The sequence below is a fragment of the Ahaetulla prasina genome, chromosome 2 (genome assembly GCF_028640845.1).
Source record: "Ahaetulla prasina isolate Xishuangbanna chromosome 2, ASM2864084v1, whole genome shotgun sequence".
Classification (NCBI taxonomy): Eukaryota; Metazoa; Chordata; class Lepidosauria; order Squamata; family Colubridae; genus Ahaetulla; species Ahaetulla prasina.
The window spans coordinates 41,480,257-41,505,651 of NC_080540.1; the positions used below are offsets into that span (position 1 = coordinate 41,480,257).

Sequence of the window (25,395 nt, forward strand, 5' to 3'; positions counted from 1 at the left end):
TCCGGTATTATCTTCTTTAAGTTAAAATTGGTCCGGCTAATATTACGATAAACCTTTTAAGTCTTTTTTTTTAAATCAGTCTCAATATCTCGATTTCTTCTCCTTCTCATTACAATGTTTAAAAAATTTCCAGCTGGCCTTCAGCAATAAACAGTAGACAGAGAATTGTAACACTTTCGTTTTCAACTGCGTAGCTCATTAAAGAACGATCGCCATTTTCACTTTGAAGTCAAATCCAAAACTTAAAAAAAAAATAATAACAGGGAATTGATTGATTACTTGCTTTTATAATTAGAGCTCTCCTGTTTCTGTTCAGTCCGGTATTATCTTCTTTAAGTTAAAATTGGTCCCGGAAGTTGGTCGCGGCAATTAGGTCTGCCGGAGCAGGAAAAAAGCCTCAGCTCTGGAGCACTTTGAAGTTCTGAGGGGGCTTAACCCTTCGAGCCCCCTGGTATCTTCCAGGAGCTCTAGGGAAGCTCTACCTCTGCTTCCTTTTGCTCACCACCGCTTCTTCTCCCGAAGAGGGGGGTTTCCGAACTGCTGGACAGCTGATTGTCGCTGTCTTAGCAGTCCAACATGATCCAGAGGTTGGTGACCAGAAAGATCACCTCCATTGCCAACGGAGCCAACCAGGAAGTGTCTGAAGTCTGTGTCTTTCTTATTGGGTTGCAGAACCGAACCAGACAGTTATAGAGGTGCAAATGACAGATTCAATAATTCCTCTGTAGAACTGAATCAGCAGCTTCTTGGGCAGTTTGAGCTTACTGAGTTGGCGCAGAAAGAACAGTCTTTGTTGTCCTTTTTTGATGATGTTTTTGATATTAGCTGTCCATTTTAGATCTTGCGATATGATAGAACCTAGAAATTTAAAGGTTTCTACTGTTGATACTGTGTTGTCTAGTATTGTGAGAGGTGGAAGTATGGAAGGGTTTCTCCTAAAGTCTACCACTACTTCTACGGTTTTGAGTGTGTTCAATTCCAGATTGTTTTGGTTGCACCACAAGGCTAGTCGTTCAACCTCTCGTCTATATGCGGATTCGTCATTGTCTCGAATGAGACCAATCACTGTTGTGTCATCTGCGAACTTCAGTAGCTTAACAGATGGATCGTTGGAGATGCAGTCATTGGTATACAGAGAGAAGGTGGGGGGCCCCTGTGCTACTTGTACAGGTATTTGATGTGATCTTGCTTAGCTTCACCTGCTGCTGTTACATGCACTGATAACCCTATTAATTTTGGATTGCTGGGGACAGAAATGTTCTGTATCAATTAATTCTCTGTCCCCACTGTTCAGTTTAAATGTTTCTCCAGAAAATCTGTGAATTTATTGCTAAGTAACTCAGACCCTTTCTTTGATGGATGCAATCCATCTCTTTTGTATAGTTTTTCATTGGACCAGTTGCAGACATCATGATTAATAAAACCAAAGCCTTCCCTTTTACACCACTCCTTTAGCCACACATTAAACTTCATTATACGCTGGCCTTTACCTTTTTGTTCCTTATATACTGGTAAAACCTCTGAAAAGATAAGCCTATAACCTATACTACTAAGCTCATACCCCAAGCTCTGGAAATCATTCTGCACAGAAAGTGCATCCTTTTGGGACAGATCATTTTTGCCGAGATGTATAATAGCATCAACAATCCTTACTGGCATTCTCGACTATCTTAAGAATACGCCTCTTAAATAATAATAGTAATAGCAATAATATTAATAGCATTATAATAATCACATAATAATAGTATTTGCTTATCTATACTAATAGACCTTCATTGTATAGTTTATCATTCTTTTAGACTTTTGAATTTCTAACTTCTGTTCCTGTCAACTAATCATTGATAAAACGAATCCCATGTCAAAAAATATTCTGTTTCTTCCTTCTCCTTTATTTTTAGTGTTAATCTATCCATCTCTGCATATTCTAATATTTTTTTTATTACACTTTCATCTGTAGGGATCTCTTCATTTTTCCATTGTTGTGCAAAAACAATTCTTGCTGCTGTTAACACATGTAAAATTAAATATGTATTCCCTTAATTGTACTTTTCTGGTAGAATACCTAACAAGAATATTTCTGGTTTTAAATCTATATGTTGCTTTACCACTTTTTCTAACCATGTATGTACTTTTGTCCAATATTTTTTTGCCTTTGGATATGTCCACCACATATGATAGTACAAACCCAGTATCTGGCCCAGAGTACCGTCAGCTAGGCAGTGCCGTCTGGCAACGCCCAGGGGAAGGGCCTTCTCTGTGGGGGCTCCCACCCTCTGGAACGAACTCCCCCCAGGACTTCGTCAACTTCCGGACCTCCGAACCTTCCGTCGCGAGCTTAAAACACATTTATTCATCTGTGCAGGACTGGACTAGATTTTAAATTTATAGGGGTTTTAAACTGGTTTTAATATTTATATTATTTTTAATAATTTGGCTTTTAGAATAAGTTTTTTAATGGTTATTTTAATTTGTACATAAATGTTTTTTATTTGCCTGTGAACCGCCCTGAGTCCTTCGGGAGATAGGGCGGTATACAAATACAAATAAATAAATAAATAAATAAATCTGATCGTATTTCCAATATTTGGTATTCCCTGGAACTTGCTCTTTTTGTCAACAGTATCACACCATCATGCTGCAAGCTCCACCTCTTTTGCACAAGTGTCCAATATGTACATGCAAATATATATAGACATATATACACACACACGTGTGTGTTTATATGTATTTACATACATAGATAGATAGATATAGATATATAGATATATAGATATAGATACAGTGTTCTTGTGTCGAAGCACCTGGTCTGCCCCAATATGGGAGGGAGCATACTGCTTCCGTTTTGCCTTTCAACTCTAATGCAGGAGTCCTCAGGCAGTCGCTTTCATGACAAACTATTTTGTACCAAACTTGTGTTTTGTTGATAAAGCAATAAAGGGAGACTAGTATAGATCTATTTCAAGCTATTTAACTCTCATCAGCTAGCCATTCCCTTAACTTGGATCCAAGTTCGAATCCAAGTAAGGATATGGCTAGCTGATGAGAACTACTGTAAATAGCTTGAATTAGATCTATACTAGTCTCCATTTAGTTCTTTATCAGCAAAACACAAATTTTATACACACACACACACACATATACACACACATATAAAAGTCCTGTGACATTTAGCCTTCAGACCTGCAGGGACAGTGATGCAGTACATTCCATCATCTTGATAAAAGATGAAGATAAGCAGGTCAATAAAGCTTGCCGGCTATTTCCAATTCACCCAATTTTCACCGGCTTTCTCTTATCTCCCCCCCCCACTTCCTTGGCATTCTTTTGTTCTAATGATCTGGTTTTACTTCTATGGCTACAGTATCTGCATTTGTAGATGGACGGAGCTGAGGAACTGCAAAGTGTTGTGTTGTTGTTAGTTGCGAAGTCGTGTCCAACTCATTGCGACCCCATGGACAACGTTCCTCCAGGCCTTCCTGTCCTATACCATCCTCTGGAGTCCATTTAAACTCATGCCTACTGCTTCAGTGACTCCATCCAGCCACCTCGTTCTCTGTCGTCCTCTTCTTCTTTTACCCTCAATCTTTCCCAGCATTAGGCTCTTCTCCAGTGAGTCCTTCCTTCTCATTAGGTAGCCAAAATATTTCAGTTTCATCTTCAGGATCTGGCCTTCAAAAGAGCAGTCAGGGTTGATCTCCTCTAGGACTGACTTGTTTGTTTGCTTTACAGTCCAAGGGACTCGCAGGAGTCTTCTCCAGCACCAGAATTCAAAGGCCTCAATTCTTTGGCGCTCAGCCTTTCTTATGGTCCAACCTTCACAGCCATACATTGCAACTGGGAAAACCATCTATATATGCACTTTTGCATATGCACTATATGCACTTTTGTTGGCAGGGTGATGTTTCTGCTTTTTAGTATGCTGTCTAGTGTTGTACCAATATTAATTAAACCTTGCAACAGGATAGCTATTATTAGGCCCATTTCACAAATGAGATAGTGTTTAAGTGAAGCTTCACTTGAAAAGACTGGGCTTTCCTTTATTTATCAGATTCGAGGCTTCTGGCAGGATGGGTTTTTCGTTTAATTACTATTTGAGTTTCTTTCTGCTGATTGCCGTTATCTTCCAACGATCGCTTTGGCTGTGTTTCTTTCTCTGCTTTAATCAACCCACGGAAAAGCTCTCTCTCTCTATCTCAGGGGTTGCCACAAAGAAGAGGGAGTCAAACTATTCTCCAAAGCACCCGAGGGTAGAACAAGAAGCAATGGGTGGAAATTAATCAAGGAGAGAAGCAACTTAGAACTAAGGAGAAATTTCCTGACAGTTAGAACAATCAATAAGTGGAACAACTTGCTTGCAGAAGTTGTGAATGCACCAACACTGGACATTTTTAAGAAAATGTTGGATAGCCATTTGTCTGAAATGGTGTAGGGTTTCCTGCCTCGGCAGGGGGTTGGACTAGAAGATCTCCAAGGTCCCTTCCAACTCTGTTATTATGTTATGTTATATGTTATGTTCTCTCTCCCTACAAGCAAAGTTTCTCCAACATAAAACATTAATAGCATGCTCCGATTTATGATCTTTGCAATGGTTCCTGCATTTTTTCCCCTCAATCCTAGCCCTATTTTGCCTGAACCCACAGGGGCCTCTGGGAAGGCACTAGTAAAGTTAGGCAGCAACAATCCTTGATCCCAAAAAATAAAAAAAAGGATGTGGTTTTGTGTGAACACAGTCATCATCAGCCTAACTTTTTTGACCCATCGGCAAACACAACCAAGCACAATATTTTTTCTTTTATTGCTACTACATATGAGCAGCTGTTTAGACTTCTCCAAAGCTAGTTACTATCAGGGGTAAAATGCTCCCGGTTCGGATCACCAATCCGGTAGCAATGGTGGCGGGTGGTTCGGAGAACCGGTAGCAAAAATCCCTGCCCCCACCCCATGCCCAGCTGAGCCATGCGATCGTTAGAGATATATTTTTTTACTTTTAAAAGCATTTTTTCTTCGGCCAAAAAAAAAATGCTTTTAAAAGTAAAAAAAAAGCCTCTGATGATCAGGCAACTCAGCTGGGGTCATCAGAGCCTTTTAAAAGCATTAAAATGTTTTTAAAAGTAAAAAAAAAGGTGGCCACACCAACCCTGTCACATTACCCACCACAACCAAGCCATGCCCACAGAACCGGTAGTAACAAATTTTACATTTCACCACTGGTTACAACTTAGTTCTGAAGTTCCGATGGTCAGCCTTTGCAGTTATGGGACTGTATTTTGGGTGCTCAGTAATCAACTTGCATTTATGGCCCTTGATAGCATCCTGCCATTTATGTTTCTGCCAAAATATGACCAAAATTTGCTTTTTCAGGTAGAACACCACCATTGAGAACAATGGGTTCACTTAACTGCCACAGATTCACTTAATGCCTATGTTGATTCCCTTCAATACCACCACACAAAATGTCATAAATTACTTAATAGGGCTTTGATAAATATGTGCAATTAATATGAGTATTGAAATTAATACTGTTGATATTTTAAACATACAATTGTAATACCAATAAATATACTCACATACATATGCACAAATTTATATGGGGCTGAGGAAGGGTTGCTAAAGTCATCAAATACAGGTGGTCCTCAGCATATGACCACAATTGACCCCCAAGATTTATGTTGCTAAGAGAAACATTAATTAAGTGAAATTTTGCCCCATTTTACGACCTTTCCTGCCACATTTGTTAAATTAATTACTGCAGTTGTTAAGTTAGTAACACGTTTGTTCAGTGAATCTGGTGTCCCCATTGACTTTGCTTGTCAGAAGGTTGCAAAAGGGGATCATAGGACCCCAGGAAACTGGAAGCATCATAAATAATGAACAAGTTGCCAAGCATCTGATCACAAATGGCAGTCCAATCCCGCTTGAGACTTTTGAGAAGAGATTGGACTGCCATTTGTCAGAAATGGTGCAGGGTTTCCTGCTTGGGCGGGGGGTTGGACTAGATGACCTACAAGGTCCCTTCCAACTTTATTAATCTGTCATCTGAATGCTGGATTGTAGGGGTCGTGCAATGATTATAAGTGTGAAAAATGGTCATCAAATCCAATGCCTTTGTCACTTTGAACAATCACTAAATGTACTGTTGTAAGTCAAGAACTACCTGTAGAATCCTCTGCTCAGTGCAAGAATAATTATAGCAACAGGGAAAGTTTAAAAGCTATTTTGTGATATTTTTTTAAAATCTCATTTTTTTAGGGGAAAAGCTTTCCTCTACTATAATCATCTCATTCTGGTTTGGGGAGGTAAACTGTAAATGAGAAGGTCAGAAGAAAACAAAATGTAGAAAATACAAGCAAAGTGACCCTTGAGTAAAAATATATGTTTTGAATTAAATTGTTTCTTTGTTTATTCCTTGTTCTAGTGCAGGTATAAGGCAATAATCTTATCCACTCCCTGTTTCTACACAGCAGACTTGTAGCCAATATTTTTATCTCACATACTATTTCAAGGGTTCTTAAGGGGGTATAGTACAACATTTAAACAATGGGAGGCCGAATGCAATTAAAATGGGACATTGTAGACAAGCACTTACAGAAAAATTCTCTTTATGAAGTGACACTATTGTCATTATTCAAGGGTTACAATAGCTTGCTCCCCTGTTGGTGAGCCTTGGTGATAATGGTCAACCACATTGGGTCTCTAGGATGTATGCAGTTGCGAAGACTCTTTTTTGAAACATCTGGAATCACTGGAATTCAGCACAAATGGTACACACACTACTTAACTGTAGGGATGCCCACTTAATGTCACTACTTATTTTATGAATTGTGTTTCTGTGGAGGGGGGAAATTAAAAATCAACAAACTGTTTCAACTCCTACCCTCAAAACGACGTTATAGAGCACTGCACACCAGAACTATTAGACACAAGAACAGTTTTTCCCCGAAGGCCATCACTCTGCTAAACAAATAATTCCCTCAACACTGTCAGACTATTTACTGAATCTGCACTACTATTAATCGTTTCATAGTTCCCATCACCAATCTCTTTCCACTTATGACTGTATGACTATAACTTGTTGCTGGCAATCCTTATGATTTATATTGATATATTGATCATCAATTGTGTTGTAAATGTTGTACCTTGATGAATGTATCTTTTCTTTTATGTACACTGAGAGCATATGCACCAAGACAAATTCCTTGTGTGTCCAATCACATTTGGCCAATAAAATTCTATTCTATTCTATTCTATTCTATTCTATGCTATGCTATGCTATGCTATGCTATGCTATGCTATGCTATGCTATGCTATAAAAACTTGTATAAAAAAAACTGTAGGGATGCCATAAGAAAACTAAATAAAGGGAATGGGTAAAGAAGCTCCAATAAGTTTAACGTACTTATTTAGAACATGAAAAAGTAAAAGTTTATTGACATTTCCTTAGCATACCCATGTCTTTAGCATATCAATCAAAAACAACAACAACAACAACCCCACAATGGAAGAGAATCAGTTGGGTTTAGTGGTTAAGGTGCCTGGCTAGAAACCAGGAGAACGTAAGACCCTTTTCATTATTCTCTTTTCATACTTTGCCTTAATAGACATGCCTTGTCATTCTGCAAAATGCCTTGGTATTATATACAATACCTAAAAAAAGTCTATAGCACAGGGGTGTCAAACTCAAGGCCCGGGGCCAGATCTGGCCCACAGGGTGCTTAAATCTGGCCCACGGGGCCACCCTGGAAACAGCGAAGGATTGGCGCAGTGCCTCTACCAGTGAAAATGGAGCTCAGGAGGTCTGTGTGTGGCCCTCCCGAGCTCTGTTTTTGCTGGCAGGAGGTCATTGCAGTTAAAAACTGAACTCCATTTTTGCTGGCAGAGGGTTGCAGGAGGCTGTTGCAGCTGAAAACAGAGCTTGGGAGCCCGTTTTCGCTGGCAGAGCGCTCGGGCCACCACAGGCGCCCCCGACACGAGTGATGTCAAGCTGGCCACGTCCACTCTGACCCTCCAAGGTCAAACACAACTCTGATGTAGCCCTTAATGAAATCTGATTTGACACCCCTGATATAGCACATTAAAATAACACATTTCATATTTTGTCTAAATCTCACATATTCTATAGATTTCCTAGGCATTCTGCACTATTCTATACCAGCTTTTCACACATGTATTTGTCTGTCTGTTCATCTGTCCATCCATCCATCAAGCAAAAATTACAAATTTGAATTTGAATGAACAAAATGAAAAAAACTAAAATATGAAAGGGGCAATAGGCACGTTGGTGCAGTTATGCATCCCCACCCTTAGGAATCTCTTAAATATGGGATAAGATCCACAAAAAGTTAAACTGGAATTAAAATTGTGAAAATTAATAGCTAAGACAACTGAATTGGGCAAGAGATTCCAGATATCGTGTATACAGGACAATTGTATCCCTCCTTGCTCCTCACAGATACCAACCCTGCTAAAACATGTAATATTGTGCAGCAGTATTCAAAATACATGGTTTTTTTAAAAAAAAATATATATCCCATCCTCCTTATGCTGGTCTTTGACTTTAAAAAAGATTGATTTGATTTGATTTTTTTTTTTTTTTGCATTTATATCCCGCCCTTCTCCGAAGACTCAGGGCGGCTTACACTATGTCAAGCAATAGTCTTCATCCATTTGTATACTATATACAAAGTCAACTTATTGCCCCCCAACAATCTGGGTCCTCATTTTACCTACCTTATAAAGGATGGAAGGCTGAGTCAACCTTGGGCCTGGTGGGACTTGAACCTGCAATATTGCAAGCAGTTGCTGTTAATAATAGGCTGCATTAGCCTGTTGCGCCACCAGAGGCCCTATTTCATTTCATTTCATTTCATTTGATCTGAATGTTGGAGGTGAATCCTGGGCAAGGACTCAATTGACTCTCTAACATGAAACCGCCTTGTAGCATCTAATATTGGCAATTTTTTTTAAAAAAATAGCGAACAGAATGCTGTGAGATTAAACAACTCTGCTTTGAAGGTGATACACTTCTGCTGACTTAGTAAAGGCAGCTATGTAATGTCTTTGGCTCTTGTGCCTTTTTAAATAACTCTCCCCAAGAAAATATAACTAGCTTCAGATCGATGCCGAGTTATAAATTGTTTCCCAGACCATATTGGCACCCATCACCTTGCTTGGCATGGTGTGACCTGAAGCCTTGACTGACATTGTATCAAGAGCTTCACTTCTGTTGTGCTGAAGTAGGGACATAACATAACATAACAACAGAGTTGGAAGGGACCTTGGAGGCCTTCTAGTCCAACCCCCTGCCTAGGCAGGAACCCTACACCATCTCAGTCAGATGGTTATTCAACATTTTCTTAAAAATGTCCAGTGTTGGAGCATTCACAACTTCTGCAGGCAAGTCGTTCCACTTATTAATTGTTCTAACTGTCAGGAAATTTCTCCTTAGTTCTTAGGACAATACGCTTAGAATTTTTTTCTCTTTTGTGCTTCCAAACTAACGTAAAGATTACCTTTTTCTCTGTAATCCTCACAGAGACTAGCTAAATACAGGTGGTTCTCAACTTACGGACACAATTGGAATCAGAATTTCCATTGTTAAACGAAGTGGTTATTAAGTGAGTTGCACCTGATTTTATGACCTTTTTGGGCATAGTTATTAAGCAAATCACTGCAGTTGTTAAGTGAATTACACACTTGTTAAGTGAATCTGGTTTCCCTCATTGACTTTGCTTGTCCAAAGCTGGCTGGAAAAATCTCAACTCACCCTGGGATGCTGTAACCATCACAAATGAATTCTGGTTGACAAGCAGTTGACTCAAATTTTGATGTCAAAAGTTGTGGAGATGTTAAATGCAAAGATTAGTTATATGCAATGGTGGGATTCAGCCAGTTCGCACCACTTTGGGAGAACTGGTTGTTAACTTTCTGAGCAATTTGGCAAATTGGTTGTTGGAAGAAATCATTACGGCAGAGAACCGGTTGTTAAATTACTTGAATCCCACTACTGGTTATATGTCACTTTTTTCACTGCTGTTATAACTTCAAATGGTCACTAAGCAAATGACTGTAAGCCTAGGATTACCTGTATTCCATTTTTCATCTCAAAAAACTGTATCCAGATTTCCAATACCCCTTTAGCAAACTAAGCCAAAGGAATATTCATACATATTTTTAGTTTACCAGAAAAACATACTCCCTAGCAGTTTTATAACCTTCCCATCTCTATGCCCTCCATTATTAGTTTCTCCTAAAAGTACTAATTAAATGTTTTAATTAAATGTTTTTATTTAAATAATTATATTTAAAAACTGCAACAAACACATATCTGTATATAAAATTTTAGTCCAAGTTCAGCAGTCCTTCAGATTTATCTTCACCCTTCAGAAGGTAGTTATTGCCACACCACCAACCTCTTGAGTCTTTAGCCATTTAAGGTCCAGATGAAACTGGAACAGAATATTTCTTTAAAATTGTGGGAAATATCTTTGGATTTAATTAATGATTTTAATTTCCGTTTATCTACCATAAACTGGTAAATAAACTGGGTGGTGGAGCAGGGAGCAGGTCCGGGCAATCTGGATACAGTGGGGGGGGGGGGAGTTGCCAGGGAATGAGTTTTGGCCATGACAACTTTGTGCACCCTGGTGGGCTGGGTGGGCGGCTGAGTTGGGGTTAGAGATAAGCAGGTGGGTGGGAGTTGCAGCACCATCGTATTTGTAAGGGCAGGCCCATTGCCAAGTGCCCAAATTTTGATCACATGACTAAGTTACACATGACTTCAGGCAGGGGTCATAACTCTCTTTGTTCAGCATCATAATTTTAAACAGACACTGACAAAACGGTTGTAAATTAAGGACTACTTATAGCAACTGGATGGCAGGCAGGAGGCTCAGGTAAAACGGAAGAATAGACTTGGAAGGAACCTCTGCTCAAGCAGGAAATCCTAAATGATTTCAGACAAATGGTTATCCAATCTCTTCTTTAAAAACTCTAGTGTTGGAGCACCCAGAACTTTTGGAAGCAAGTCATTCCACTGATTAATTGTTCTGACTGATAGGACATTTCTCCTTAGTTCTAGGTTGGTTTTCTCCTTGATAAGTTTCCATCCAATGCTTTTTGTCTTGCCTTCAGGTGCTTTGGGGAATAGGTTGAAACACCCCCCCTCCTTCTTTGTGGCAACCTTCCAGATATTGGAACACTGTTATCATGTCATCCCTAGATCTTCTTTTCCTTAAACTAAACCTACCCAATTCCTGCAACTGTTCTTCATATATTATAGCCTCAAGTTCTCCAATCACCTTTGTTACTCTTCTCTGCACTCAACATCTTTTTTTTTTAATATCGTGGTGACCAAAACTGAATGCAATATTCCAAGTGTGGTCTGTACTTTCATGCTTGGAAGATTCTATTAAGGTAGCTCTGTATTAAAGTAGAGTTATCTCATGTGGTTGTGATGCCTCTCTAGTTTACCCTAGAAGGCCAAGATCAAGAGAATGCAAAATAGTTTGCAAAGTTAGCTTAGGATCATCTGCTTCTTTTTGCATAGTCAGGAAGACAGCAGACTGATGTGTCCATTAAATGGTTGGCTGCAAGAGAATCAAGATTTTCCTAACTACAAAACATAGAGATAAATTGGGTGCTAAATTGAAATCGTTTGCTTGCCGAGATTAGTATAACCTAATGTCTTTTCCTTTTCAAAACATCCGATTGAAGAACTAGGATACATATCTGCAGCACAAGCTTGTCAAGAGCTAACCAGGCCACACCAACTACTACTAATCTTCAGGATAGATGAGTCCAAATCTATAATCATGCATACGGACAACCAAAAATTACCCTCTAGTTTCCAGTTCAGAGCTATTCCACATACAATGGATATGGATATCAAGCACCATCATATGTGAGATGGGTTTGTTGAGCAGAAGTGTTTTTTGGGTTTTTTTTTGTGCCCGGAAAAGATAGAAGAAGACTACTCACCAAGACACTATCAAGAGATCAGTATAAACTCTTTTGTGAAGTGAGAGGGATTTATGAACTGGTGCAACAGCCATTAAGAAGGGAAATGCTGGAATTCGGCTCAGTTTGCAGAAAGTTTCTGTATCTACAGACCTTGAGGGGCAACAAAGGGGCTTATCTTTTATCTCTTTCCTGAAAGATATAATCTGGAAGTCCTTGTGGAACATGTTCCTATTGGTTAGACTGATATCCTGAAAACTTTTATCACTTCCTTCCTTTCTCTCATTTCTGTCTCTTCTGACTCTGATCTGTGTACTTCAGCCATTTAAGCAGAATCATTATTTCTCCCTCAGGGAAGGCTACAAGACTGAATCTTAGCTGTAGCTAGAGTTCAGTCACTTAAAATTACCAATCAACATTCAATTTCCTAGTGGAAGTTATTTTTTTCCACAGAAATATCAGCCTGAAGAATAATTTATTACAAAAGTTATATGCCTAACTTGTGTTTCTCCCTGCATGGAATCTTTCCATTACATTAAGCTATCTGCTATCTGGGATTCTATTCTGATATAGTTTTACAGTGCCTTGAATAAATTTAGGGCCTTAGTTGATATTTCATTTTGCTCTCAGATTTTAAGTATATTCGTATACGTACATATTTTGTGTGTGTGTGTGTGTATGTGTGTGTGTGTGTGTGTGTGTGTATACACACATAGGCACACACACACACAAACACTCACAAATGTTTAAGTTATTACTAAGCCCAAATTGGGGACGATGGGTTAGCTCTTTGAAAAAGAAATGTATACTGAAAATAATTAGCTACACAAGTGAGGGCAGGAACAGCCAACCTTAATTAAAAAGCTCCTTAAGGCTTCTGCAGTACAGAAACTTCACAGAGTTGCATTCATCCCCCCAAAATAAGATTTGCAAAGTGTAAGTGGACATACATGGATTCCTGCCTTAAATATAGAATAAATTATCTCAGAGTTTATAGTATATATTTTTTAAAAAACCCACTCTAAGCTATCATACTAAAGGGGAAATGCAGAGTTGCCTGTTTTGTACATCTAATACATGCATACATAATATTTCCTTTGTTAAATCTCAAAATATATGCAGTAAACAGTTTCAAGAAAGATCTGTTAGGGCAAATATTAGAATATTGTAAAAAAGAAACCAAAGGGAATCTACCTCTGCCATTTAGATGCGTATTTTAAGCATAAATCAGTGAAAACCTGGACGGAGGAATCAGAATTAAAGCTACAGGCATGTTTTGACTGCACTGATTGGAATATTTTTAAAGATACCTCTGCAGACCTGGATGAACTCACAGATACTGTAACATCATATGTCAGCTTCTGTGAAGACCTATGTGTACCTACAAGAAACTTGCGAATACACAGTAATAACAAACCTTGGTTTACACCTAAACTTAAGCAGCTACGACATTCCAAAGAGGAAGCCTACAGAAAAGGTGATAAAATGCTGTACAATCAGGCCAGAAATGCACTAACAAGGGAGATAAGAGCAGCAAAAAGAAGCTACTCTGAAAAGCTAAAGAATCAATTTTCAGCAAATGAACCAGCAAACATGTGGAAAACTCTTAAAAATATCACCGGCTATGGCAAACCTCCTTCCCAGGCTGAAGGTAATCAACAACTGGCAGATGACCTGAATGAGTTTTACTGCAGGTTTGAAAGGAAACTACAGCCACCTATCTCCACAACCCCCATCTCAGACACACCAACAACAGCCAAGCCTCCTACAACTGACCCCATTTCATTGGGTTCACAACCCCTAGTGATCACAGAAAAGGAAGTGCAGGACCTATTTCACAGACAAAAGCCAGGAAAAGCTCCAGGCCCAGACAAGATAACTCCTTCTTGCTTAAAAGTCTGTGCTGACCAATTGGCCCCATCTTCACCCATATTTTCAATAAATCACTAGAGATGTGCTATGTTCCTTCTTGCTTCAAACGCCTACCATCATCCCAGTGCCAAGAAGCCCACCATCAAGGAACTGAATGACTACAGACCAGTTGCTCTAACATCTGTAGTCATGAAAACCTTTGAAAGGCTAGTGCTTTCCTACCTGAAAACCATCACGAATCCGCTCTTAGACCCCTTGCAATTTGCATACCGAGCAAATAGATCAACAGATGATGCTGTTAATATGGCTCTGCACTACATCCTACAACATCTTGAGTCTCCAAAGACCTATGCAAGGGTCCTTTTTGTAGACTTTAGTTCAGCATTCAATACCATCATTCCAGACATTCTTCTAACTAAGCTAAACCAGCTACAGGTACCGGAACAGACTTGTAAGTGGATCACAAGCTTCCTAACAAACAGGAAGCAGCAGGTGAAGCTAAGCAAGATCACATCAAATACCTGTACAATTAGCACAGGGGCCCCCCAAGGCTGTGTGCTCTCCCCACTTCTCTTCTCTCTGTATACCAATGACTGCATCTCCAATGATCCATTTGTTAAGCTACTGAAGTTCGCAGATGACACAACAGTGATTGGTCTCATTCGAGACAATGACAAAATCCGCATATAGACGAGAGGTCGAACGACTAGCCTTGTGGTGCAACCAAAACAATCTGGAACTGAACACACTCAAAACCGTAGAAATGGTGGTAGACTTTAGGAAAAACCCTTCCATACTTCCACCTCTCACAATACTTGACAACACAGTATCAACAGTAGAAACCTTCAAATTTCTGGGTTCTATCATATCGCAAGATCTCAAATGGACAGCTAACATCAAAAACATCATTAAAAAAGGACAACAAAGAATGTTCTTTCTGCGCCAACTCAGTAAGCTCAAACTGCCCAAGGAGCTGCTGATCCAATTCTACAGAGGAATTATTGAGTCTGTCATTTGCACCTCTATAACTGTCTGGTTCGGTTCTGCAACCCAACAAGAAAAACACAGACTTCAGAGGATAATTAGAACTGCAGAAAAAATAATTGCTACCAACTTGCCTTCCATTGAGGACCTGTATACTGCACGAATCAAGAAGAGGGCCGTGAAAATATTTGCAGATCCCTCGCATCCTGGACATAAACTGTTTCAACTCCTACCCTCAAAACGACGTTATAGAGCACTGCACACCAGAACAACTAGACACAAGAACAGTTTTTTCCCGAAGGCCATCACTCTGCTAAACAAATAATTCCCTCAACACTGTCAGACTATTTACTGAATCTGCACTACTATTAATCGTTTCATAGTTCCCATCACCAATCTCTTTCCACTTATGACTGTATGACTATAACTTGTTGCTGGCAATCCTTATGATTTATATTGATATATTGATCATCAATTGTGTTGTAAATGTTGTACCTTGATGAACGTATCTTTTCTTTTATGTACACTGAGAGCATATGCACCAAGACAAATTCCTTGTGTGTCCAATCACACTTGGCCAATAAAATTCTATTCTATTCTATTCTATTCTACATCTTGAATTTATTCCATATCATAAGGTATATTGTTTCACGGTGCATAGTATATAAAATGCTTTGTCTTGGAATAGATGTACACACATACAAACACACATACAGATACATACAGAGAGGGGAAGGGAAGGAGATAGGGAGAGGCAGAGGGGGAGAGAGAGAGGAGGGAGAGAGGGGAGCGGCAAAGGCAGAGGCAGAGAAGGGGGAGAGAGTAAGAGAGATTAAATTTTGAATTGCTTGCCCAAACATATGAGTTACAAAAAGTAAACGTACAAGCAACATTTAATCTCTGAATAAGAAAAGTTAATATGTGACATTGGGAATAAATAAGATGTCTCAGGGAACTGATCTTACACCTAAGATTTCAACAAATCAAAAATAAATGATGTTCCACCCAACTTGAGATAATGCATAAATGCTTTTGGGGAGATAAAGTTTACTCTGTATTTCTCCGGACTGAGGGGATTACTTGTGAAAAGATTCAGTCAAATGTATTTCAGATATCTTCTGAGGCAATTAAAACATACAGAAGTGTGTGTGTATGTGTTTGTGTGTGTGTATCTGTGTATCTAATGTTTAGAAAATTTATACTCCCCCTTTATGCTAGGATTAACATTTAAAGGAGCTGAGGTTTTAAAAAAATACAAAAGTTAAAACATAAAACCAATACTAGCATCAGTTACATTATGTTAATCTCTGAATGAAAAGCTTTCTAACCAGGAGGAAACCAAAGGTCAACATCCAAAACATAATGGGGACTTAGTGCAAAACAATTGTATCCAAAATAAGTGAATGAACAACACCATTCATCCTGCTTTACCCACCACTTGTGAGGGTTCTACACAAACGAATCCTTATAGCTAGGCTTCTGTCCTTCTTGATCACTGGGGTTTTTAAGAAGAGTTTGGACAGCTGTTTGTCCAGAGATCTTAGGGTTTCCGGCCTGAGCAGGGGTTGGACTAGAAGTCCTCCAAGGTCCCTTCCAACTCTCTTTTTCTGTATTCTATATCTGTGTTGTGGTCCGCCAGCAGCCTGTGGACCTGGCAGCGGAGTCGGACAATGAGGAGGCTGGGGAGGACAATGGGCCAGTCCTGGACTGAGGGGAAGGTCCAGATGAGGGCTCTGAGTCAGAGGCAGAGATGGGGCCAGGGCCATCTGGGAGTGATGCGCGGACTCCGGAGCCTCCAGAGGCGAACAGCAGAGAGGCAGAGGAATAGAAGGAGCCTGTTCCTGGTGCATGCATGAGGAGAGCTGTCAGAAGGCAAGAGCAGCTAAAGCAAAAAGGACGACTCGGGAGTAAAGCCAGAAGATGATTGGCCATTCCCATAAGGCTTAAAAGAACAGCAATGAGTCGTTGGGTTCTTTGTGGAAAAGCAGTGTTGATTTCCATTGCTTCTTGTCAGCATCTCTTGAACTTTGTGGGGGTTTTGCTGAGAAAAGCCTTTGGCAGGTTGCCAAAGACAACAAAGGTTGGTGATAAGGCCGAAGGACTGATTATGAAGAATTCATTTTGGACTAAGCTGAGAATGAATTAATTCTCAGCTGTTTTAATAAAATAAGTTTGTTTAGGACTGAATTGTCCTTGGTAATCACTACTTGGGCCTCGGTCACACCTACTGGTACTCTTGGAGCTTGCCTCCCTAATATGTTTTTTTGCTGTTGTTTCAGTTCACATTTCTTCCCATTGTCTTACTAATTCTATCACCCATAGAAACATTATTGATTAAAAGCCCATAAAGTAATGCTGTCTTTCCACAGAACACTTAAACTACTTGAAAAATAAATTTGATATCTCTTCCAAACTCTGTGGAAGACATAAACATTAGAGATAAGGTTCAAATGTTAGCAGCACAACTACAATATATAATTTGACTAAAGCATGTTTTACCATTGGGTTAATTCATAGATTAAAACATCAGAGAAATTAGAGAATTTATTTATTTATTTTATTTATTTAATTAGATTTTTATACCGCCCTTCTCCCGAAGGACTCAAAGAAAATGAAGTTCTGTGTTATTACTAATTCATTTTAGAAGGATAAGGTTTTGTGTGGAAAGCAATGAAAAGAGAAGTTAAGTATCTTCTACGTAGCTTAATAAATACACTTTCTATGTCAATATTAATTAGCAGGAAGATATTAAATAACGTACTGTTTTGCTTTCATTTACATATAAATCTCTTAACATTTTATATCTTAGGATAGTTCACGGCTGTTGACAGAAGCACTACGTAGAATTTATAATTCTTATTGCTCAACAAAAAACTATCCAGCAGAAGAGCGAAACAACACTGGAAATTTTTAAGAAAATGTTGGATAACCATCTGACTGAGATGGTGTAGGGTTTCCTGCCTGGGCAGGGGGTTGGACTAGAAGGCCTCCAAGGTCCCTTCCAACTCTGATGTTATGTTATGTTATGTTATGTTAATGTTGGGGAATAGGGGAAAGGGAAGCGTCACATTAAGCAATTTCTTGATTTTCTTTAAAGCAATCTAAATTTCAGCCATTAATATACATTTAACTCAAAGAAATGTATTTCATTGGAAATGAAAATATCTGCTGAAGAAATTCAAATAACAGATATCGTTTCAGAAGGTCCAAGATGAGGATGGCTGCTCTTATGCATTGCCAGAGAGGAAGAAAAGAAACAGAAAATATATATCGATATAGAAAAATTCTCATTTAAACACAAAAGCAAATTATGGAAAGCAACTGTAACCAGGAGACTATCAGGGTTACCCAGCCTGAACAACAAAAATCAAGATGACTTTTGGAAAACAGCAAAGAGAATTAGAGTTGAGTGAACATCCATTTCTTTCAGCTCAGCTCAAGTAGTTGTACTACAAATTCACTTTGCTCTTTAGGCCTCAGCCTAAAGAGGTTGATGGCTAAATTCAAAACCTGTATTCCCACATATGTTGCCTCTACCTTTCAACCAGGCTATAATTCAAATGGCAAGTATTTTTTAAATAGCTCTAAGAGAGAAAGGGACGCGGTAGCTCAGTGGCTAAGACGCTGAGGTTGTCGATCGAAAGGTCGGCAGTTTAGCGGTTTGAATCCTTAGTGCCGTGTAATGAGGTGAGCTCCCGTTACTTGTCCCAGCTTCTGCCAACCTAGCAGTTCGAAAGCACACAAAAAATGCAAGTAGAAAAATAGGGACCACCTTTGGTGGGAAGGTACCAGCATTCTATGCGCCTTTGGTGTTTAGTCATGCCGGCCATATGACCACGGAGACGTCTTCGGACAGCACTGGCTCTTTGGCTTTGAAATGGAGATGAGCACTGCCCCCTAGAGTCGGGAACGTCTAGCACATATGTGCAAGGGGAACCTTTACCTTTACCTTTAAGACAGAAATGCCCATTCCACATGTAGTTTAATCTCACAGAAACAGGTCTCACCATTCCTCTCTTCATTACTAGCATGGCCTCCTAAAATTAAACTCCTATGGCATTTCAGGACCCTTACACAACTGGATATCTGCTTTTCTGTCGAACAGACAACAAGTGGTTAAGGTTGGTAGTGCTATATCAAATCCTGTTCCTGTCAAGAGTGGTGTTCCTCAAGGTAGCGTTCTTGGACCAACTCTCTTTATAGTATACATAAATGATCTTTGTGATTATATTTCAAGTGACTGTGTTCTCTTTGCTGATGATGTCAAACTTTTTAACACCACTGACAATACATCTACAATTCAAAAAGACCTTGATCATCTAACCACTTGGTCTAAAATTTGGCAATTACGAATCTCAACCAGCAAATGCTCAGTCCTACATATTGGAAGAAAGAACCCAATCACTAAGTACATGCTTGATGGACATTACCTCACTGATGACCCCCACCCTGTCAAAGACCTTGGAGTTTTTATATCTAACCATCTAAGTGCCAAAGCCCACTGTAACTATATAGCTAAAAAGGCTCTAAAAGTTGTTAACTTAATTCTAGAATAGAATAGAATAGAATTTTATTGGCCAAGTGTGATTGGACACACAAGGAATTTGTCTTGGTGCATATGCTCTCAGTGTACATAAAAGAAAAGATACGTTCATCAAGGTACAACATTTACAACACAATTGATGATCAATATATCAATATAAATCTTATTGTAGATAAATCAATATAAACTTAATTCTACGTAGCTTCTTTTCCAAAAACACAACGCTACTGACCAGAACATATAAAACTTTTGCTAGGCCAATTCTTAATTACTGCTCGCCTGTCTGGAACCCATACCATATATCCGATATCAATACAGTTGAGCGGGTCCAAAGGTATTTTACGAGAAGAGTTCTTCACTCCTCTGAAACCAATAAAATACCTTATTCCACCAGACTTGATATCCTGGGTCTAGAAAACTTGGTACTTCGTCGCCTTTGACAGGACCTGGGTTTAGCTTATAGAATCATCCGTTGTAATGTCCTTCCTGCCAATGATTACTTCAGTTTCAACTATAACAACACAAGAGCTACCAACAGATTTAAACTTAACGTCAACCGCACCAGTTTAGATTGCAGAAAACACGATTTCTGTAACAGAATTATCTATGCTTGGAATGCATTACCTGACTTTGTGGTCTCATCTCATAACCCCAAAAGTTTTATTAAAAATCTATACACTGTTGACCTCACCACATTTCTAAGAGGACTCTAAGGGGCGTGCATAAGAGCACAAATGTGCCTACCGTTCCTGTCCTATTGTTTCTTCCCCTATATATATATATATGCTTATACTACCTTGTTTCTCCCCATATATATGTTTATATGTTATATAATCTTTTGTGTTATGCTTGTTATCCTTGTGTATATTGTTATGACAAAATTAAATAAATAAATAAATAAAATAAATAAAATGGCCTTGTGAAACTAACCAGAAGACGGTCTTCATTTTCTGCTGACGTCACTGAATCCCTGATTCCAATTTGCTTTATATGTATATAATGGACCTAATTTCTTTTAGACATGGAAACTCCATAGATGACTGTGTGGATTGCCCTGTCTCTGACTTATCTTCCTCCTTAAGGCTGCTATCATGGGGATAAAAATAAAACCAGAACCTTATATAAGCCATCTACAAGAATGGTAGGATATGGATAAGGAATAGCAACAGCACAGCACTTAGACTTACATACCACTCCATAGTGCTTTACAGCACTCTCTGGGCAGTTTACAATGTCAGCATATTGCCCCCAACAATCTTGCTCCTCATTTTACCAACCTCAAAAGGATGGAAGGCTGAGTCAACCTTGAGCCCCATCAGGGTCGAATTCCAGGCTGTGGGCAGAGTTTGCCTACAATACTGCATTCTAACTACTGTCCCATGAGGGTTCAATGAAACAAGTAATTCCATTCCTCTTATCAACTGCGAAATCCTACTGTGGTTTCTTCATGCTTCAAAGTCCAGATTTTACATGGTTACAAGAGATTTAGTGGACAAAAGTGGTAGATCTGTTCTGGTTTTGTGGAATTGGAGGGAGGGGAAAAGTGGTGATGGCCATATTCTATTCTATTCTATTCTATTCTATTCTATTCTATTCTCCGTGGTCATGTGGCTAGCATGACTCAATGCCAAAGGCGCACAGTACGCTGTTACCTTCCCACCAAAGGTGGTCCCTATTTTTTCTACTTGCATTTTTACGTGCTTTCGAAACTGCTAAGTTGGCAGAAGCTGGGACAAGTAACAGGAGCTCACCCCGTTACACGACAGCACTAGGGATTCGAACCGCTGAACTGCCGACCTTTCGATCGACAAGCTCAACATCCTAGCCCCTGAGCCACCGCGTCCCTTATGGCCATGTTTAGTGGAGGCTAACTGCTCTTGCATAATTAATTCCTTTATCCTGATTTTTTTTTCTTGGCTAAAAAAATACCAAATAGGGTCAAGTTGTCTATTCCTGGATTAATTATCCAAAAGGCCTTTGTTCAATTTAGGACTTGTTCAAAGTAGATTTTTTCCATGCAAAGAGGTCAAAAATATATCTATTACATAACAAGTAATCATTCTGGCAAAAGGCTGCATGAACAAATACTTAATTTTTGGAGACTGACCCTTTGGGTTAGGATCACTGCTATAACTAATTAACTGCATCAATTATATAAATTAATTAACAATGACATGTAAAGAAACATATGTCTAACTTTGATAAAGAGAAGGATTTATGCTTGTTACTATCAATTATGAATACACAAAGTCAAGGAGATGGAGAGAGTCTATGAATTCTGAAGCCAATAAGGTAAAGGAAGATCCTTACCTTCGACACAAGATGGCCGTGCGTGTGTTGTGCCTGCAACCTGACCTGGGAAACAGGAGCACTTGACCGTCTGTGACCGCTCTTCAATCCTGTTCTTGTTGCAACACCGATGTACTGCAACCACCTCGCAGGTCCCTTGCTTAACTTGGTTGAGACCTACGAACAAAAAGGCATAGGTTATATGTCCTCTGATTACAAAGGACATTTGTTTGTTTGTTTTTTCAGAAAAAGCAGTTCATGGATGAATTATGAGAAATCTTATCACAGTCTCCTCACCCCATCATTTCACCTATTACACTGTGTGACTCATCCATGTCATGCAATCCATTACAATGGAATAATTCTTTTTATCAAATTTGTATACTGTTGTAATCACATAATAAAACCTAAAAGCAATCTGGTAATTACATGGGCTTCCAATAGCTAAGCACCTGCCTGACCTTAACAGGAGGACTATTCCATAGGGCATAGATTGCTACCAAGAACCAGCTTCAGATTTCCTCTTGCCTTTACCTTACATAAATTAAGATAATTTCTTCCCTGAGAGGCACACTGGTCAAGTTAATTCCAACTGAAAAAGGCAATCCTTAAGATACCTGGGAAGCAAGCCATAAAGTGCTTTATAGGTTAAAAACAAGTGTTTGATCAATTCATGATAACTTACTGGAAGCATTATTCAACAAGATTCTATTTACATCATTGCATTGCAATCCAATCAGGTAACCTTATTTTCTATTAAAGTAGGCAATCTACTGATTGAGGCATACTCTTACATCCAGAATTTTAATGTACAGATAGAAAGTAAAACAAAAAAGTTCAATCTGATACATTTACCAGAAGTAATATAATGTACTTTCTGACTTTGGGCCTTTATCAGTGTTTGCAAAGGTCTAAATAAGTCTTGGCAACGTTTCGACGAAGTCTCATTTGTCATCTTCAGGCTTCAGCTTCGTGCTTCTGGGAGCAATGTGTGATCGCAGCTGTTTCTTCCTTTTAACTGCTAGTGGGGGTTTGAACTGATTGGGTGGGAGCTTGGCTGTGCTCTGATTGGATGGAGGTTTTTTTGTGCTCTGATTGGCTGGGGGTGTGTCCTGTTTGGGTGGGGGCTTGGTTGTGCTCAATTTAGTCTGTGTTGCAGGGGGATTTGAGCTGGTGAGCTGCATAGCTGTTGCTTGGCTTTGTGGTGGTGCTACATCTTCATAGTGGGTGTCAGTCTGCTGCATGTATGGATTGGAGGGGTTTGAAATGGCTAATGTTGCAGCTGCGGTCTGGCTTCTGGTCCTTGGTCGTGCTTCATGATCAGTGTGGGTTTGGGTCTGCTTTCTGGGTGGATGTGCGGTGGTGACATCCTGTGTGGACCTCGTGAGTGTGGGTCTGGTGTCATTCCTCGTGTTAGGGACTCGTTTGTCAATAAGGGCGGGTTTCCAAATGGGTGGTAGGCGGGAGGTATCATCTCGTTTGTTCATGCTGTGTGGGCGTTTTTCTATCTCAATGGCTTCTCTGATTATTATATATTATATATATATATTTGTTTTCTGAGGTTTCATGGTGTTTGTATGTAGGTCTTTGGTTATTCGGGTTTTCTCCGCGTAAAATTGGAAGTGTCTTGGCAACGTTTGACGAAGTCTCATTTGTCATCTTCAGGCTTCAGCTTCGTGCTTCTGGGAGCAATGTGTGATCGCAGCTGTTTCTTCCTTTTAACTGCTAGTGGGGGTTTGAACTGATTGGGTGGGAGCTTGGCTGTGCTCTGATTGGATGGAGGGTTTTTTGTGCTCTGATTGGCTGGGGGTGTGTCCTGTTTGGGTGGGGGCTTGGTTGTGCTCAGATTAGTCTGAGCTGCAGGGGGATTTGAGCTGGTGAGCTGCATAGCTGTTGTTTGGCTTTGTGGTGGTGCTACATCTTCATAGTGGGTGTCAGTCTGCTGCATGTATGGATTGGAGGGGTTTGAAATGGCTAATGTTGCAGCTGCGGTCTGGCTTCTGGTCCTTGGTCGTGCTTCATGATCAGTGTGGGTTTGGGTCTGCTTTCTGGGTGGATGTGCGGTGGTGACATCCTGTGTGGACCTCGTGAGTGTGGGTCTGGTGTCATTCCTCGTGTTAGGGACTCGTTTGTCAATAAGGGCGGGTTTCCAAATGGGTGGTAGGCGGGAGGTATCATCTCGTTTGTTCATGCTGTGTGGGCGTTTTTCTATCTCAATGGCTTCTCTGATTATTATATATTATATATATATATTTGTTTTCTGAGGTTTCATGGTGTTTGTATGTAGGTCTTTGGTTATTCGGGTTTTCTCCGCGTAAAATTGGAAGTGTCTTGGCAACGTTTGACGAAGTCTCATTTGTCATCTTCAGGCTTCAGCTTCGTGCTTCTGGGAGCAATGTGTGATCGCAGCTGTTTCTTCCTTTTAACTGCTAGTGGGGGTTTGAACTGATTGGGTGGGAGCTTGGCTGTGCTCTGATTGGATGGAGGTTTTTTTGTGCTCTGATTGGCTGGGGGTGTGTCCTGTTTGGGTGGGGGCTTGGTTGTGCTCAGATTAGTCTGAGTTGCAGGGGGATTTGAGCTGGTGAGCTGCATAGCTGTTGTTTGGCTTTGTGGTGGTGCTACATCTTCATAGTGGGTGTCAGTCTGCTGCATGTATGGATTGGAGGGGTTTGAAATGGCTAATGTTGCAGCTGCGGTCTGGCTTCTGGTCCTTGGTCGTGCTTCATGATCAGTGTGGGTTTGGGTCTGCTTTCTGGGTGGATGTGCGGTGGTGACATCCTGTGTGGACCTCGTGAGTGTGGGTCTGGTGTCATTCCTCGTGTTAGGGACTCGTTTGTCAATAAGGGCGGGTTTCCAAATGGGTGGTAGGCGGGAGGTATCATCTCGTTTGTTCATGCTGTGTGGGCGTTTTTCTATCTCAATGGCTTCTCTGATTATTATATATTATATATATATATTTGTTTTCTGAGGTTTTCGCGGGTGTTTGTATGTAGGTCTTTGGTTATTCGGGTTTTCTCCCGCGTAAAATTGGAAGTGTCTTGGCAACGTTTCGACGAAGTTTCACTCGTCATCTTCAGGCTTCAGCTTCGTGCTTCTGGGAGCAATGTGTGATTGCAGCTGTTTCTTCCTTTTTAACTGCTAGTGGGGATTTGAACTGATTGGGTGGGAGCTTGGCTGTGCTCTGATTGGATGAGGTTTTTTTTGTGCTCTGATTGGATGGGGGTGTGTCCTGTTTGGGTGGGGGCTTGGTTGTGCTCAAATTAGACTGAGTTGCAGGGGGATTTGAGCTGGTGAGCTGCACTGCTGCTGTTTGGCTTCGTGTTCGTGATTGTGCTACATCTTCATAGTGGGTGTCAGTCTGCTGTATGTATGGATTGGAGGGGTTTGAAATGGCTAATGTTGCAGCTGCGGTCTGGCTTCTGGTCCTTGGTCGTGCTTCATGATCAGTGTGGGTTTGGGTCTGCTTTCTGGGTGGATGTGTGGTGGTGACATCCTGTGTGGACCTCGTGAGTGTGGGTCTGGTGTCATTCCTCGTGTTAAGGACTCGTTTGTCAATAAGGGCGGGTTTCCAAATGGCTGGTAGGCGGGAGGTATCATCTCGTTTGTTCATGCTGTGTGGGCGTTTTTCTATCTCGATGGCTTCTCTGATTATTCTGTTGTTAAAGTGTACAGTTTTGGCGATATTTGGCGATGTGTAGAATGTGGCAACAGTCTTTTGGGAACAGTAAAACATGTTCATCAGGTTGCATATA

At 40.1% G+C, this 25,395-nt stretch overlaps 1 protein-coding gene across 1 annotated transcript in view; it reads right to left on the bottom strand.

Annotated features, from left to right (window-relative positions):
* TAFA4 (TAFA chemokine like family member 4) overlaps positions 1-25,395 on the bottom strand; it is a 196,151-nt gene that overhangs the window by 43,160 nt on the left and 127,596 nt on the right. Inside the window, exon 4 of the mRNA XM_058166818.1 lies at positions 21,665-21,820. Coding sequence (XP_058022801.1) covers positions 21,665-21,820 — 156 coding nt within the window. The remainder of the gene's footprint in view (positions 1-21,664; positions 21,821-25,395) is intronic.